At 49.7% G+C, this 16,128-nt stretch overlaps 1 protein-coding gene across 1 annotated transcript in view; it reads right to left on the minus strand.

Moving 5' to 3' along the window:
- Window positions 1-8,570: 8,570 nt before the first annotated feature.
- The window catches only part of LOC120879498 (death associated protein), a 64,994-nt gene continuing 57,436 nt past the window's right edge, over window positions 8,571-16,128 (minus strand). Inside the window, exons 3-4 of the mRNA XM_040262514.1 lie at window positions 11,441-11,483; window positions 8,571-10,418 (exon numbers count right to left, since the gene is read on the minus strand). Of these exons, the coding sequence (XP_040118448.1) occupies window positions 10,305-10,418; window positions 11,441-11,483 (157 nt within the window). The 3' untranslated portion in view covers window positions 8,571-10,304. The remainder of the gene's footprint in view (window positions 10,419-11,440; window positions 11,484-16,128) is intronic.

Here is a 16,128-nt window from a genome sequence, read left to right on the forward strand (position 1 = left end):
CATCTCTTTTCAAAGAAAGACCCAAGCAGGTTTCTGGTTAATTTGCACAGAAGCTGAGCCCTTGTGCTACAAAATGTTGAACTCTCTTTTAGGTGACCCTCACCAGCACAGAATGACAATGCTGAAATGTAATCAAAAAGCTCACTCAGGGCTTCTGGATAGAGTCCTAAATCTTCTCCAGACTATAACAGGTCATTATAGCAGATCATGTGGGGTCTTTTCCGGTTGACAAATTGGATTTTTTTAAAAGCATGGCAGTTGGATTTATAATAATATTTAAGATTAAGTGGGAAGATGAGGGAAAAATTATTTTCTCTTGTCGTGCATGCCCTTAATTGAATTTTAGAATGTCTGTTCAGAAGAGCAAGTTCAATGTTAGATAGAAGGTCATGAGGGTGCCACATGGTCAAAGTAAAAACAGATCTATGATGCTCCAAGAATTCCAAGAAAAATGAACTACCATGAACTCCTGTGATGGTCTATTTTATGTGTCAACTTGACTGGGCCACAATGCCTAGATATTTGGTCAGATATGCTGGATGTTTTTATGAGGGTAGTTTTGGTTGAGATTCACATTTAAACCAGTGGACTCCTGAGTGAAGCAGGTTACCTTTCATAATGTGTGTGGGCTTGAATAGAACTCAAGATTGTCCTTCCCAGAGAAGAGAGAATTCTCCCAGCAGAATGCTCTTGGACTTGAATTGTGTTGGCTCTTCTCTGGGTCTCCAGCCTGCTGGCCCACCCTGAAGATTTTGGACTCATGAACCTCCACATGGGACTTCCCAGGTGGCTCAGTGGTGAAGAATTCATCTGACAATTCAGGAGACATGCATCCAATCCCTGGGTCGAGAAGATCCCCTGGAGAAGGAAATGGCAACCCCTCTAGTATTCTTGCCTGGAGAATCCCCCGGACAGAGGAGCCTAGTGGGCTACAGTCCACCGGGTTGCAAAGAGTTGGACACGACTGAGCGACTGAGCACTCAGTGAGCATGGGCCTCCAGAGTCACATGAGCCAGTTCCTTAAATCTCTTTTTCTATCCATCTATCGTGCTGCAGTCCACAGGACTGCAAAGAGTTGGACACGACTGAGCAACTGAACTGAACAGATCCATCTATCTATCATCTATTTCTTTATGTCTATTCTATCTATCCTCCATCATCTACATATTTATTTGTATCTATTCTATTTATCAATCTATCATGTACCTATTTCTTTATATCTATTCTGTCTATCCATGTACCATCTATATGTTTGTATATATCTGTTCTTCCTGTCTATCGTCTATCTATCATCTGTCTATCTGTCACCTATCTGCTGGCGCTGTTTCCCTGGAGAACCTCAGCTAATACAACAATTGAGGATATTTCAAGTACACAAAACTTTCTGGTTAACCGCCACCACCCACTCACTCCGCTCTCTGTTCTTCAGGAGCATATGGCTATAGATGTCTCCTGGGAGGATTATGAAATGCCTGGTTTTTTATTTTTTTGTTTGTTTTGTTTTCATTTTTACACTGCAGAGGCAGAAGGATGCCAACTCTTGGGGAAGAAAAGTTTACTTTGGGGTTTGTAGAAGGAAGCATGTAACCAGCACAGCAGCTGTGAAGTTAGAAAAAGCTGCAGGGTTACAGAAGAATCCCACAGGCTGCTGAGGTAGGAGGCAGACATTTAAAAAAGAATTCATTAATTAAAAACACTTTGGGTCTGGCGGTGTCTCCGACCCTGCAGGCTCTCCCTTGAGTCCTGCCCTTTCTCAGGGTGCCTGAGCCCGGTGCCCACTGGGGTCAGGTGGTCCCTCCCTGTCGGCATGGGCTGTCATACCTGCAGCCTTGCTCCTGAGCACACGTGAGCTGCTGGCTTGTGGGAGAGCCAGGACTGGGTCTGGGAGCAGGATGGTTCCAGGCTGGTGCACACTTGAGTCAGCTTTCGGCAGTGTAACCTCCGAGCAGATTCAAAACGCTCATCTCAGAGCCTGGTTGCCTTCGCACCTGCTCTTCAGCTCCCTCCTGGCATTGGCTTTAATTGGGCAGACTCTCACGATGTCTCTGGTCTTGCATCGTCAATTAACAACCACCACAATAATGATGATAAATGAACATAGACAGCGTGCTCACACAGCCTTGGGGAGGTTCTGGAGGCTTCCTCTTGCTGGTGATGAAGCTGAGCCCAGAGAAGAAAACTCAGCTGCCCAGCTGGGGGAGGAGGGACATGGACTCTGAGGGCGCACCTCCCCTTTGGGACTTCGTCGGGGGTGCTGACCCTGACCCTGGTTTGAGGATGCCGCTGACTGTCCTCTGAAGCAGACAGGCATCGATGCCACAGACATGGACCTGAGAACAAACCCAAGTTCCTTTCTCTGGCCCCAGACAGGAACTGTCCCAGGGCTTCTAATTCCTTTAGGAGGGCAAGTGCCCAAAAGCGAACTGGTCTTCCCAGGTCAGGCCAGGGAGCAGAGGCCCAGCGGGAACTTGGCACAAGGGTGTCTGTTTCTTGGTGCCCCGGGTGGGTCTCAGGCTCCAGCGGCGGCAGATGGGCAAGCTGGAGGCACTGGAAGATGGCATGTTCCCCTCCGGTACCTCCCAGGGCTGGACTCCCTCCAGTAACACCTGTAAGTTACAAGTGCATTTCTTGCTGAAACCATTCAAGGGCTGAGCTTTGTACTGGGGTGACATGAGCCCCAACAGAGACTGGGGCATAGCATGCAGGAGCCGGAGTAGAAGTTAGCCTGGTCGATCTCGGGGTCACACGGGATCCCCAGGGGGTCCTTTGGTCCCAGGGTGCCCATCCCTGCTCCACGGGTCACTTGCTGTGCCTCCAGTCTCCTCCGTGTTTCCTCACTGCTGCTCCCGCACAGCGTCTAGAGTGGCTCTGAGCCAACCATCTCCTTCTGGAATCTTCTCTCCCTGCTAACCCACAAATTCAGCATTGCACAGTTCCAGCGTGCTGTCCATGTTGGAAGCCCTGTTCTACCGAAACTGGTTTTCCTATTAACCAGGGGGTTAATGCCTGCAATTTTCTTTTCATCTTTTACCAAACTCTGAGTACACAGTGGCCCAATTAGACAGGTGAAGGACTGAGATCCAGAGATGCTGATTGAGAAACTTCTCACCCCAACAGGGGCCAGGTTGGAACTAGGCAGGTGTGAGCCTGCCCCAATGCGAAGCCAACCACCCTAACCCTTTCCTCAAGCCCCCCATCGAAAGTGAAGGTCGCTCAGTCGTGTCTGACTCTTTGTGACCCCATGGACTATACAGTCCATGGGAACTCTCCAGGCCAGAATACTGGAGAGGGTAGCCTTTCCCTTCTCCAGGGGATCTTCCCAACCCAGGGATCGAACCCAGGTCTCAGGCGTTGCAGGCAGTTTCCTTACCAGCTGAGCCACCAGTTCAGTTAGGTTCAGTTCAGTTGCATCCAACTCTTTGTGACCCCATGAATCGCAGCACACCAGGCCTCCCTGTCCATCACCAACTCCTGGAGTTCACTCAGACTCACGTCCATTGAGTCCGTGATGCCATCCAGCCATCTCATCCTCTGTCATCCCCTTCTCCTCCTGCCCCCAGTCCCTCCCAGCATCAGAGTCTTTTCCAATGAGTCAACTCTTCGCATGAGGTGGCCAAAGTACTGGAGTTTCAGCTTTAGCATCATTCCTTCCAAAGAAATCTCAGGGCTGATCTCCTTCAGAATGGACTGGTTGGATCTCCTTGCAGTCCAAGGGACTCTCAAGAGTCTTCTCCAACACCACAGTTCAAAAGCATCAATTCTTCGGTGCTCAGCTTTCTTTACAGTCCAACTCTCACATCCATACATGACCACTGGAAAAACCATAGCCTTGACTAGACGGACCTTTGTTGGCAAAGTAATGTCTCTGCTTTTCAATATGCTATCTAGGTTGGTCATAACTTTTCTTCCAAGGAGTAAGCGTCTTTTAATTTCATGGCTGCAGTCACCATCTGCAGTGATTTTGGAGCCCCCAAAATAAAGTCTGACACTGTTTCCACTGTTTCCCCATCGATTTCCCATGAAGTGATGGGACTGGATGCCATGATCTTCGTTTTCTGAATGTTGAGCTTTAAGCCAACTTTTTCACTCTCGTCTTTCACTTTCATCAAGAGGCTTTTTAGTTCCTCTTCACTTTCTGCCATAAGGGTGGTGTCTTCTGCATATCTGAGGTTATTGATATTTCTCCCGGCCACCAGGGAAGCCCCCTATTCATCACCTTACAATTACTGGTATGTCTGCTCTGACTGGTACCTTCCTTAAGGACCCTGAAAGGAGTCTGAGTCCATGGGTCTATCGTAGTCACAGACACATGCAAGCATCCTCTCAGTAGATTTTTAAAATTAATTCTTCCTGGAGTATAGTTGCTTTACGATATTGTGTTAGTTTCTACTGTACAGCAAAGTGAATCAGCCGCACTTGTCCACATATCCTCTCTCTTGGATTTTCTTCCCATTCAGGTCACCGCGGAGCACAGAGTGGACAAGGGAGACTGAAGGGCTGCAGTCCCCGGGGGCGTAAAGAGTTGGACGCAACTGGGCGACTAACGGACACCGAGCACTGAGGAGAGGCCGCTGCACCTTACGGTGCCGTTCTCATTAGTAACCTGCTTTCTACGCAGTATCAGTAGTGCGTACATGTCAATGCCAACCTCCCAACGCCTCCCACCCCAACTCCTTTCCCCTCCTTGGTGGCCATATATTTGTCTGTCTATATATTTCTGTTTTGCAAATAAGATCATCCATACCCTTTTTTTCCCCTGGTGGCTCAGATGGTAAGGCGTCTGCCTACAATGCAGGAGACCCAGGTTTGATCCCTGGGTTGGGAAGATCCACTTTCATCAAAAGGAAAAGGAAATGGTAACCCACTCCAATTGATGCTTTTGAAGTGTGGTGTTGGAGAAGACTCCTGAGAGTCCCTTGGACTGCAAGGAGATCCAACCAGTCCAATCTGAAGGAGATCAGCCCTGGGATTTCTTTAGAAGGAATGATGCTAAAGCTGAAACTCCAGTACTTTGGCCACCTCATGTGAAGAGTTGACTCATTGGAAAAGAGTGATGCTGGGAGGGACTGGGGGCAGGAGGAGAAGGGGACGACAGAGGATGAGATGGCTGGATGGTATCACAGACTCAATGGACGTGAGTCTGAGTGAACTCCGGGAGATGGTGATGGACAGGGAGGCCTGGCGTGCTGCAATTCATGGGGTCGCAAAGAGTCGGACACGACTGAGTGACTGAACTGAACTGAACTGAACCCACTCCAGTACTCTTGCCTGGAAAATCCCATGAACGGAGGAGCCTGGTAGGCTACCATCCACAGGGTCGCAAAGAGTCGGACACGACTGAGCGACTTCACTTTCATACCATTTTTCTAGATTCCACATATATGCATTAACGTGCACCATTTGTTTTTCTCTTTCTGACTTACCTCGCTGTATGTGACAGCCTCTAGGTCCATCCTCAGTTGATTTCAGGACATTTCCATCACTTCAGAAAGAATCCGTCTGCTTAAGCTCTCACCCCTGTATCCTGCCTGCCCCCCGACCCCAAGCCCTGTGCAGTCACCGTCTCTAGATATTTCCCTATTGTGGACATTTCATGTAAATGGAATCCTATGATACCTGGTCTTTTGTGACTGGCTTCTTTCACTGAGCATAAAATTCTCAAGGTTCACTCATATTGTCCCATAGATCAGTATTGCATTCGTTTGTATGACCAAATAATGGAACGATATTTACAATGGAGTAATATTCCGTGTGTGTGTGTGTATGTGTGTATATAACATTTTATGTATTCAGTCCTCAGCTGATGGACCTATTTGGGTTGTTTCTACCTTTTGGCTGTTATGTATAATGCTACCCTAAACATCTGTGTACAAATTCTTGCACAGACATGTGGTTTCATTTATTTGGGGTATATACCAAGGAATAGACATGCTGGGTAACACAGTAACTCTGTTTAATTTTTGAGGAACTGTCAGCCTGTTTTCCTAGGTGTCCTCACCGTTTTTCATTCTCTGTATGAGTCACTGTGCATGGGTCTAATTTCCTCACGTCTTCATCAAGGCTTATTATTTGGACTTTTGATCCCTGCCATCTCCGTGGGTATGAACAGGTATCTCACTGACTCGATTTGCATTTCTCTGGTGACTGATGATCTCGAGCATTTCTTGGGTGCCTATTGGCCATTTGTGTATCTTCCCTGGACCAGTGTTGGCCAACAGTGGCTTTTGACCCTGGGCACTGAGCTTCAGTCTCAGTCTTCCCATCTGTGAAATGGGCTGACTACCACCCATGGAGCACTCTTACAGAAGATAGGATGTGTGCTATTGGGACACAGTGACTCTGACCTGAGGATGCATGCAGCAGAGAGCTGCGATCTCAGGAGCTACTAGAACTGGGGCTGGACGGCCCCCCCATGGCCTGGGTCACTCATCCCTTGGCACTTCTGCCTTGCTCTCTTCCCTGTCCGTCATCCCTCCCCCCGGCCCCCCCCGGCCATCTCCATGGGTGTGAACGGGTATCTCACTGTCTCCATTTGCTTTGGCTGCTCTGTGACGAGCAACACTGTAACAAAATCTGTGGTGGGCAAAACTTTCTCATAGTAAAGCTCAGGAAAGCAATTGACCAAATGAACAGCTATTCCAACAGCGTGAGGTAGGAGCAGGGTTTCTGGCTTTTCATCATGTGGGTGAGGTCCTGAATTAAAGTGTCCCCCAGAGAAGATAGTTCAGGTCCTGATTCCCAGGGGCCATGAACACGCTCTTATTTGGAATTAGGCTTCTTGCAGATCTGATCTGTTGAGGTGAGGTCATCTAGGTGGGCTTCCCTGGTGGCTAAGATGGTGAGGAATCTGCCTGCAATGCAGGAGACATGGGTCCAACCCTGGATCGGGAAGATCCCCTGGAGGAGGGCATGGCAACCCACCTCAGTGTTCTTGCCTGGAGAACCCCGTGGACAGAGGAGCCTGGCGGGCTACAGTCCATGGAGTGGCAAAGAGTAGGACACGACTAAATGACTAACGCTTCCACTTTTCACACTGGATGGGGGTGGCTCTGGTCCAGTGACAACAGAAGCAGAGACCGGGTTTGTGTTGCAAGTCAATGATCACTAGGCGTTGCCAGCAGCCGCCAGAAGTGGACGAGGCCAAGGATAGTCACCTGCAGCTTCTGGGGGGCGGCCCTGCCGACCTCTAGGCTCCAGGACCAGGAGCTCATGCATTTCCACTGTTTCCAGCCTGGGGTCCTTTGTCACGGTGGCAACTAACATGCAGGTGACAATGATGTTTGTGACAATGTGGAATGCCCTGGAGGGCAATTCTGCCCCGTTTGTTGTGTGCTTGGTATTTCTATTTGTGTATGTTAGTCACTCAGTCGTGTCTGACTCTTTGTGACCCCATGAACTGTAGCCAGCCAGGCTCCCTCTGTCCATGGGATTCTCCAGGCAATAATACTGGAGTGGGTGGCCATGCCCTCCTCCAGGGGATCTTCCTGACTCAGGGATCAAACCTGGGTCTCCTGCAGCCAAGAGGGAGGCCCAAGAATACTGGAGTGGGTTGCCTAACCCTCCTCCAGGGGATCTACCTGCCCCAGGGATCGAACCTGGGTCTCCTGCTTTGCAGGCAAATTCTCTACCCTCTGAGCCACCAGGGAAGCCCTTCATAGTCGTATAGTAACTGGATATATGTAATAAATGGTGGAAGACCTGAGGCTCTTGCCATTCTCAGGTCTGCTTAGACATAGGTCATTTTGAAAGACAATACAGACTTTGGAAGAAGGTAGGCTGCATTCTCTAAGTGGAGGGTCTGGGCCCTAATGAGTCATAGGAAGTGTTTGGTAACCTCCTCCTAACAAATGTCTACACAAACATTTCTCAGAAGGCTACGTGGCCTGGTAAGTCAATGTTATATACCTAGAACAACACTCTACCCAGTGCACCCTCATTTTGTCCTCAGCTTAGAAAGGGGGGTGGAGGTGTGAATGCAAACAGCAGCATCCAGAGGTGACACCAGGGGCCGGGGGGAGGCCAGGGGTGGGGACACAGACTCTGGTTGTACGTGCCTTCCCCTGGCTCAGGGCTGCCAAGCTGCCCTGTCCTTCTAGGGTGAAAACAGGTCAGGGTCCCTCCCAGCTCACATCTGTAGTCTGACTCTGGATCTCAAAGCTAATAATTAGGATTATTTTCTCATCCTGCTCATAAGGGTTGCAGGGGATCTTTGGATAAATTAGGTGAATGTCTTATTTGTCAAACGCTGCTCACAGCCACCCTTGGGCTTCCTACTAATCATTCTTCCCAAGTCTGTTCCCAAAGGACGTTCCAAGCACAGGGCCAGCTGCTCGGCCCAAGGAGTGCATTTTAATCCACTGTATTAAAGCTTTTCCACTTTATGATATTTCAAAGGAGGTGATTAGACTCGAGGTGCCAGGTGTCCAATAGTTTGGCTTTGTGTCTGGGAAACAATTTGTGAACATACTCCTTATTTTTGCATGTTCGTATTTCTTTTGAAACCATCTGGCAACCCTAGCGAGATGAGAAAGAACAATCTCAGATATAAGAGAAAACAAACCACACAGGAGCTTCACTAGAATGATTATTCTTGAAGTTAACCATTGATAAATTCATTCAGGGGAACAATTTGCTTTCAGTGATCGGGAGCCCACAGATACATAACAAATGTAGCTAACAGGACAAGAGAAATGCACAGCACGGCGCTCTGGCTGCAGCACTACACGGTACCAAGGATGAGCCTTCATCTCTGCAGCAGAGGCTGCAGCGGTCCAGACTGACCCAGCGCTGCCTGCTCTCAGGATCCTTCAGCGATGCCGGCTCCAGGAGGTCACCAGGAGGAGGCCACACACCCAGCTGGCATCTCCAAAAGCCAGCCTCTGTTTATAGGAACATCTCAGCGATTAAGAAATATATGATGTGACTACGCACTGCCTTGAGGGTGAGACTCTGGCTCCAGAAGTCAATGAGAGGGGAAACCAAATTGCCTTTAGGATGTGAAGCAGGGCTGGCTTTTCCCTTAGAGAGGGGCAAAAGCTAGGTCTGCGTCACCTTTACCAATCGTGGACGTGGAGTTGGAAAGTGTCAGAAAGGCTGCGGGTGCCTGCTGCCCCCATTGTGGACCTGCTGCAAATACTGCCCTGGCAAGTGGGACAGTCAGGCCACACCAGCTCCCAAAGCATTTGCTCCGGGAGATCTGAACAACTGCTTTTCAGAAAAGCAGGGCACCCGACTGCTGTGAGGCAGTAAGCAGTCTAGGGCAGCTCTGGGCAGGAAACCCGGGCAGAAAGCGTTGGGTAATCCGAGATGCCCAAGTGAACGGTGCCCTAGGGCAGAGGTTGTTCTGACACTTCAGCTGGCTGACAAACAGGCTTTTCTAGCTCCAGTGGTGGGTGATGCTTATACTTTTCTCTCAGGGAGCAAAGGCAGGTTTTCATCCCTTCGGCCTTTCCCTGTGGTCAATGCTTCTGCTCTCGCGTACCAGGATTAGCCCTGTGTCTATTCCTCCACCTGGTCGGGGATCACTCCAAGAACTCCAAAGCGGTTCTCGAGGTGATCACCGAAAAAATGAAGGTTCGCCTTGATTTCCTGGCGAGCCTGTGTGGATGGTGGGGCCGTGCAGGACTTGGGACCCACACTGAGAAATCTCATTCTGGAAGTATTCCGTTTTTCAGCCAGATGACTCCTGGAATAAAAGAGCCTCTTCAAAGTGGTAGGCTCTTCTCTGGCTTTTCTGGGAGAGCTTGGTCGACCTGTGCTCGGATCCCTCATCACACAAGGGAGGAACATTCAGTGATGCTGCTGTCTACTGAAGTATCCTCCCTACTCAAGTTTTCTATAATTAACGCCTTCATCTCTTTCTCTTCCCTCTAGGTGTTAAGATTTGATTGTCCTACTGCTAAAAAGCATACAATGATTGAGCTTTCCCTGACCTTAGTCTAATCCTCCCAGATTTGTGCCTGCTAATTTTTAAGACCACTGGCAGGGCAGTTGATGAACCAGAACTGAAGCTAAACTGGGAACAATGTCACTTCACTCAGGTCTTGGTAAGTTCTGCTCAGGGCACAGAGAGAGGCGTGATGGTCCTTGAATGACATCAGCCAGGACTCCCTGGAAGTGAGGTTTGGGGGTCTGATTCTAGTTTTAGAGCTGGAAATAGAAGACAAAAGAAGGGGCGCTTTGCTTTGTCTTAGATTTCCCAATGGGGCAGTGTTTTGAGGAAGATGCCAGTTCTCTTCACCAGAGGAAATACCAAGTGTTGGGGAACTGAGGTGTGCCTGGTGAGGGCGCTGGGTCCTCGCCGGTCACTTGCGAGGTTGCTGGATGTGCTGGGTCCTCGGGGAGGGGTGCCTGTCTATGGAGGCGTGGGGCTTCTGGTGGGCCACCTGGGCCGCTGCTGGGGGGAAGTCCTTGTCGCCCTGTGGGAAGACACGGAAAGCACTGGTTTAAAGCACTGGCTCATCAGCCGTGGACAGCTGGTTGAGTTCATGCACGCCTGTCTGCTCAGTCGCCCAGTCATGTCTGACTCTGTGACCCCATGGACTGTAGCCCACCAGGCTCCTCCATCCATGGGATTCCCCAGGCAAGAATACTGGAGTAGGGGAGCCATTTCCTTCCTCCAGGGGATCTTCCTGACCCAGGGATCGAACACGTGTCTCCTGCATTGCAGGTGGATTCTTTACTGTCTGAGCCACTAGGGAAGCCTGAATAAGTTCATGAGCAAGACCCAAACCCAGCATTCTCTGGCTTCCCTGTGCGAGTGGGTGGGTGGTGGAGTGGAGAACCTGTTGGAAGGTGGAAACCCATCTCCTAGGACTGTGGGGGAGGTCCTGAGGCTTTTTGGGGAGCTTAAAGGGGCACAGAGACCCATGTACCTCCCAGAAGATGAGAAAGCTCGCCATCTCTGCCCCCACACCAGGGGTCAGGTACCACATGACTCACTCAGAACTAAGCTTGGGTGTTGGGTGGCTTTCTTCTGCTAGAGCAGTTCTTGTGGTCATTTTGAATCCCATGGACAGAGGAGTCTGGTGGGCTATAGTCCATGGGGTCACAAAAGAGCTGAACCCGACTTAGCGACTAACACTTCACAGGTATTGCCGTGTAATTCTTATTTCAAATTTTTTCAACCATTAATAAGTGTAAAAACATTGTCAGCTCACAGATCCCCCAGAAACCCGTTGGCCTGTGGACAGGCTGCTGACGCTGGTCAAGTCTAAAGAGAAAGAGGACAGAAGAGGGTGGAGGAGAGGCAGGCAGGCGCTATGGGCTCTTCCTGCCACCACCCAGTCTGTCCCTAACCACAGAAGCACTTTCTGTGGACAGGGGGCAATTAAGAGCCTCCCCATCCCCTGGCTCCCGGGAGGATGAGTGGGGTGGAGTAAAGACAGGCGGGATCAGGAGATCGCGTGCTAAGACCCCGAAATGACCAAAGGGCTCTTACCCGGGCGATGACTCCGGAGATAAACACGGTCGGCTTGGGTGGACTGGAAGACAAGAAGGAAAAGACATGGGCCGCCACGACTCACACAGAGGAACGCGCAGGTGATGTGCACGGGGAGCCCGACTTCGTGAGCACGTGACACAAGGAGCCCCCGGAAGGAGGCAGGAGCACGCCCCCGCCCTTATTTCATCACATGGACCGGATGGCCGCCATGCTCCGGACACCCGGGGGTCCCCTTCCTCCTGAGGCTGAGCTCAGGCAGACAGGGAGAACGCTGAAGCAGACAGAGGGCGTGTTGCTGAAAAGCACTCTTTTTGTTTTGGGGCAATACTTCAGCTAACTGTGGGCAAGCCCAGTGGTTTGGGTCTCAGCAGACTGTGGACCTGGGTGATCCCTGGAGCAGGGAAGGGGCAGGGTCACAGGAGAACAGGAGACTCCAGGCAAGGAGCCTCCAGTCCTCTGGGCTGTGAGGCACTCCCCTTGCCAGAGTCCTCGGCTTCCAGAAGCTTCTAACAGGTGAGATTCTCAGAGCTGATCGATGCAAAGCTCTTGGCCTTCCTGGGATGCCAAGTATTAAAAATGTAAGGTCCATGCTTCCACTGCAGGTGGCACGGGTTTGATCCCTCGATAGGGAACTGAGGGGATTCCCTGGTGGCTCAGACGGTCAAGAATCTGCCCACAATTCAGGAGACTTGGGATCGATTCCTGAGTCAGGAAGATCCCCAGAGGAGGGCATGGCAAACCCCTCCAGTATTGTTGCCTGAGAAATCCCATGGACAGAGGAGCCTGGCAGGCTACAGTCCATGGGGGTCACAAAAGAGTCAGACAAGACTTAGAGACTAACACTTTCACTTCACTGTCTTAGGGAACTAAGTTCCTGCATGTCCCATGGTGTAGCAAAAAATAATAAAAAAAAGAAAAAGTAAGGTCCTTGTGGAGCTCTTGCTATTTTGTAATCTCTTTCATCATACTGAGCTGACCCACCCTGTCACCAATACTGAGGGAACAGGATTTAGGATGAAAGCAGTACAGGTTCATTGTTCAAAAGCAACAAGCCAAGCACATTAGAATCACTTGTAGTTCTACCTGGAGAGAACTACTGTTAACATGTGGGATGTCCTTCTAGCCTTCCTTTTTGTGGATAGAGAGATGCACTTGTTTCCTTATTAAATTTTCTTCTTACCAAAAGAGTCACCTTGTTTTGTAGTCTGCATTCTGCAGTTAGCATCTGGTGAGCATCAGTTCAGTTCAGTTCAGTCACTCAGTCATGTCTGACTCTTTTCGACTCCATGAACCACAGCACGCCAGGGCCCCCTGTCCATCACCAACTCCCGGAGTTCACCCAAACTCACGTCCATTGAGTCGGTGATGCCATCCAACCATCTCATCCTCTGGTGAGCATACTTCTATGATATTATAAACTCTTCTATGGGTTCAATCCTTGGGTGGGAAAGATCCCCTGGAGGAGGGCATGGTAACCCACTCCAGTATTCTTGCCTGGAGAATCCCACGGACAGAGGAGCCTGGCAGGCTACTATCCGTGGGGTCACAAGAGTCGGACATGACTGAGGTTACTTAGCACTCACACACATGCCTTTATAAAAATAACTGGATGTGTCATAGATTAGAAGCATCAGAACACAGTTCCAGGTAGTACACAGATATGCACGCCTCTGAAATGTTTCAATGAGAGATAAGGGGACCCAGAAGCCATTAGGTGAATGCAAGGCCGGCCAGTCAGGGTGGACAGTGGGTTGAGGGCAGCTCTCGGAACCGGGTGGCTTGGCTTAAGGCTGGTCCTGTGGGAAGACAGAGTGGAATCGTCACCCCTGAGCTGCCCAGCCCACCTCCCACCAGCTCTGCCGCACCACCCTGGAAGGAAATCACTCGTTTTAGCTTTCTTTTGCTGCAGGCAAAAGTCCCAGCATTCAGAAAGTTCGCTGTTTACATCGGAAGTTCCGTTGAGTTGCTCAGTTGTGTCTGACTCTTTGTGACCCCATGGACTGCAGCACGCTAGGCATCCCTGTCTATCACCACCTCCTGGAGTTTACTCAAATTCATGTCCATCAAGTTGGTGATGCCATATAGCCATCTCATCCTCTGTCGTCCCCTTCTCCTCCCACCTTCAGTCTTTCCCAGCATCAGGGTCTTTTCAAATGAGTCAGCTCTTCACATCAGGTGGCCAAAGTATTGGAGCTTCAGCTTCAGCATCAGTCCTTCCAATGAATACTCAGGGTTGACTTTCTTTAGGATTGACTGGTTAGATCTCTGACTAAGGATCAAACCTGGGTTCCTTGCTTTGGGAGCTCAGAGCCTTAGCCACTGGACCACCAGGGAAGTCCCCTCAGCACTAATTATTTTATTTTTTGATAGAAGCCAGCCCAGTGGGTGTGATGTGATATTTCATTGTGCTTAGATTTAGCAACTAATTTTAAGAATAAGCTTTCTTATGGCAGGGAATAATAAAAATCTGTACTGATCATTCAAGATCTTTATAGCATAAAATCCACTGCCCCCAACAAAGTCCTCTCTCCTCTAAAACACTGTAAAGGCCATAACCGGCCATAAGGACACATGGCAACTGCCAGTGCAAAGGTGACCGACTGAAGGCTAGCCCCTCGTGTCTTATCTAAGAGTGACCTCTGTTTTCACACGTCTGTTTGGCAGAGTGTGTGTGCAGTGCTGGTTTTCATCAGACTTGGTCTTTTCCATCTTCAATTAATAGCATCTCAAACTGGTCAGGGATTGTCTATTACCTTCCTGTAGTAAAGGCCCTCTCTAAACTCCTTGAGACATGGTAGCTTAAATTCACAAACCGCAGTAAAGTGTGTGCTCTCGAAGCTGTGCTTGCCATAACACACTTGTTTAAATTCCATTAGGGTTCCACGTGAAGCATAACCTACATTTCCAAGATTCTATAAACTGTGAGAGCGGCTTTGAGGATTTATTTAATCTGATGAGAATCATTCTGACAGATGTTGGTTTGAAGAAGTAACATTACTTTCACGAAACAGAGACAGTGAAAGATATCGTTCCTGCCCTCCCCACATCCTTAGGCCTTTTCAGTCTTTGAAAACCATATTTATTTAAATTTAAAGGAACCACAAACCTGATGGAATTAGCGGGAATTAGAGCCCCTGTAACTGTCCCATGGAAAAGGCATTCTGCTCCAGCATTCTTGCCTGGAGAATCCCGTGGACAGAGGAGCCTGGTGGGCTGCTGTCCATGGGGTCGCACAAAGTCAGACACGACTGAAGCGACTTAGCATGCATGCATGCGTTGGAGAAGGAAATGGCAATCCACTCCGGTATTCTTGCTTGGAGAATCCCAGGGACAGAGGAGCCTGGTGGGCTGCTGTCTATGGGGTCACACAAAGTCAGACACGACTGAAGTGACTTAGCAGCAGCAGCAGCAGCAGCAGCAACGCTCCCATACATCAGCAGAAACCACAGCTCTCTCACACTTGGCCTGTGTAGCTGCCAAATGTTTGATGCATGTGGTTTCCAGTATCCACCTGTCAATATGTGTTAGGTGCTTAGTCGTGTCCGACTCTTTATGACCCCATGGACTGTAGACCACCAGGCTCCTCTGACCATGGGATTTCCCAGGCGACAATCCTGGAGTGGGTTGCCATTTCCTTTTCCAGAGGGATCTGCCCGATCCCGGGATCGAACCCGGGTCTCCTGGAATGCAGATGGAATCTTTACCTGCTGAGCCACCTGGGAAGTCCGTTTTATGGGTGAGGGGACAGTACATCAGAGAGGTCCAGTAAGTCACCTGATGCCTGCATGGTGGATAAGGACTCTGAGCCAGACTTGGAGCAAGGGCAGCCCAGAGCGTTAGCCTGTTGCCCTCATTTCAGGGCTGAGAACTGGGTCAGGGAACAGCCTCTGTTTTTAGATTCTGGATTTTACACATGATTTAGAGATGCAGATTTGTAAAGTAAGTAATCTACATGCAGTCAGAGGATCCATTATCCAGGCAGACAGTACAAGGTATTCAGTCAGCCTTAGCACTTCCTTTCTGACTTGGTAGCAGACTCTTTTTCCTTGAAAACCATCATCTATGTCTCTAGCACTTAACTAGGGCACGGAGCACTTCCAAATAAGTTATTAATACATCTGATGCTCTTCAGCAGGTGTTTCCCTCTGTTATAGGTGAAGGCGCAGCGGCTGAAGAGGCTGAACTTTGTTCGTGGTCCTTGAAAGCACAGCCTGGAGGACGCAGGCCTGGAGCCCTCAGCTCCGTGCTCTGTGTTGGTTCACGGGCCCTACCACTGCCCACATCAGGTCCCAAGCTTCAGGAGCAAAGCTTGGTTTCAAACTATCCATTGAGTCAAAATGCAGTCTACACGGTCTAAGAAGGAGGCCCAGAGGACGGTGGCAGGTGGATGCCAGCTGAGTGTGGGTTCTGATGTCAGACCATCCCAACTTTGCCAGTCATTGGTGGGTGGGCTAGCATCTGACCTTCTGAGGCTCAGTTTCCTCATCTGTAGAATGGGTGTCAGTGGACCTTCTCTCACCAGGTGCTACACATACACACGCTGCTTGGCACACAGCAAGTACTCTGCAAATGGTAGGTGCTGGGGTGACGAGGACATCCCGAGCCCTTCTATGTCTCCACTGCTGATTCACAGCTGGTTCAGATCTGTCTCATCTTCAGATCCCCTGGCCGTGTAGAATAACCCT

Source organism: Oryx dammah, unplaced genomic scaffold (genome assembly GCF_014754425.2).
Source record: "Oryx dammah isolate SB20612 unplaced genomic scaffold, SCBI_Odam_1.1 HiC_scaffold_20, whole genome shotgun sequence".
NCBI classification, from domain to species: domain Eukaryota; kingdom Metazoa; phylum Chordata; class Mammalia; order Artiodactyla; family Bovidae; genus Oryx; species Oryx dammah.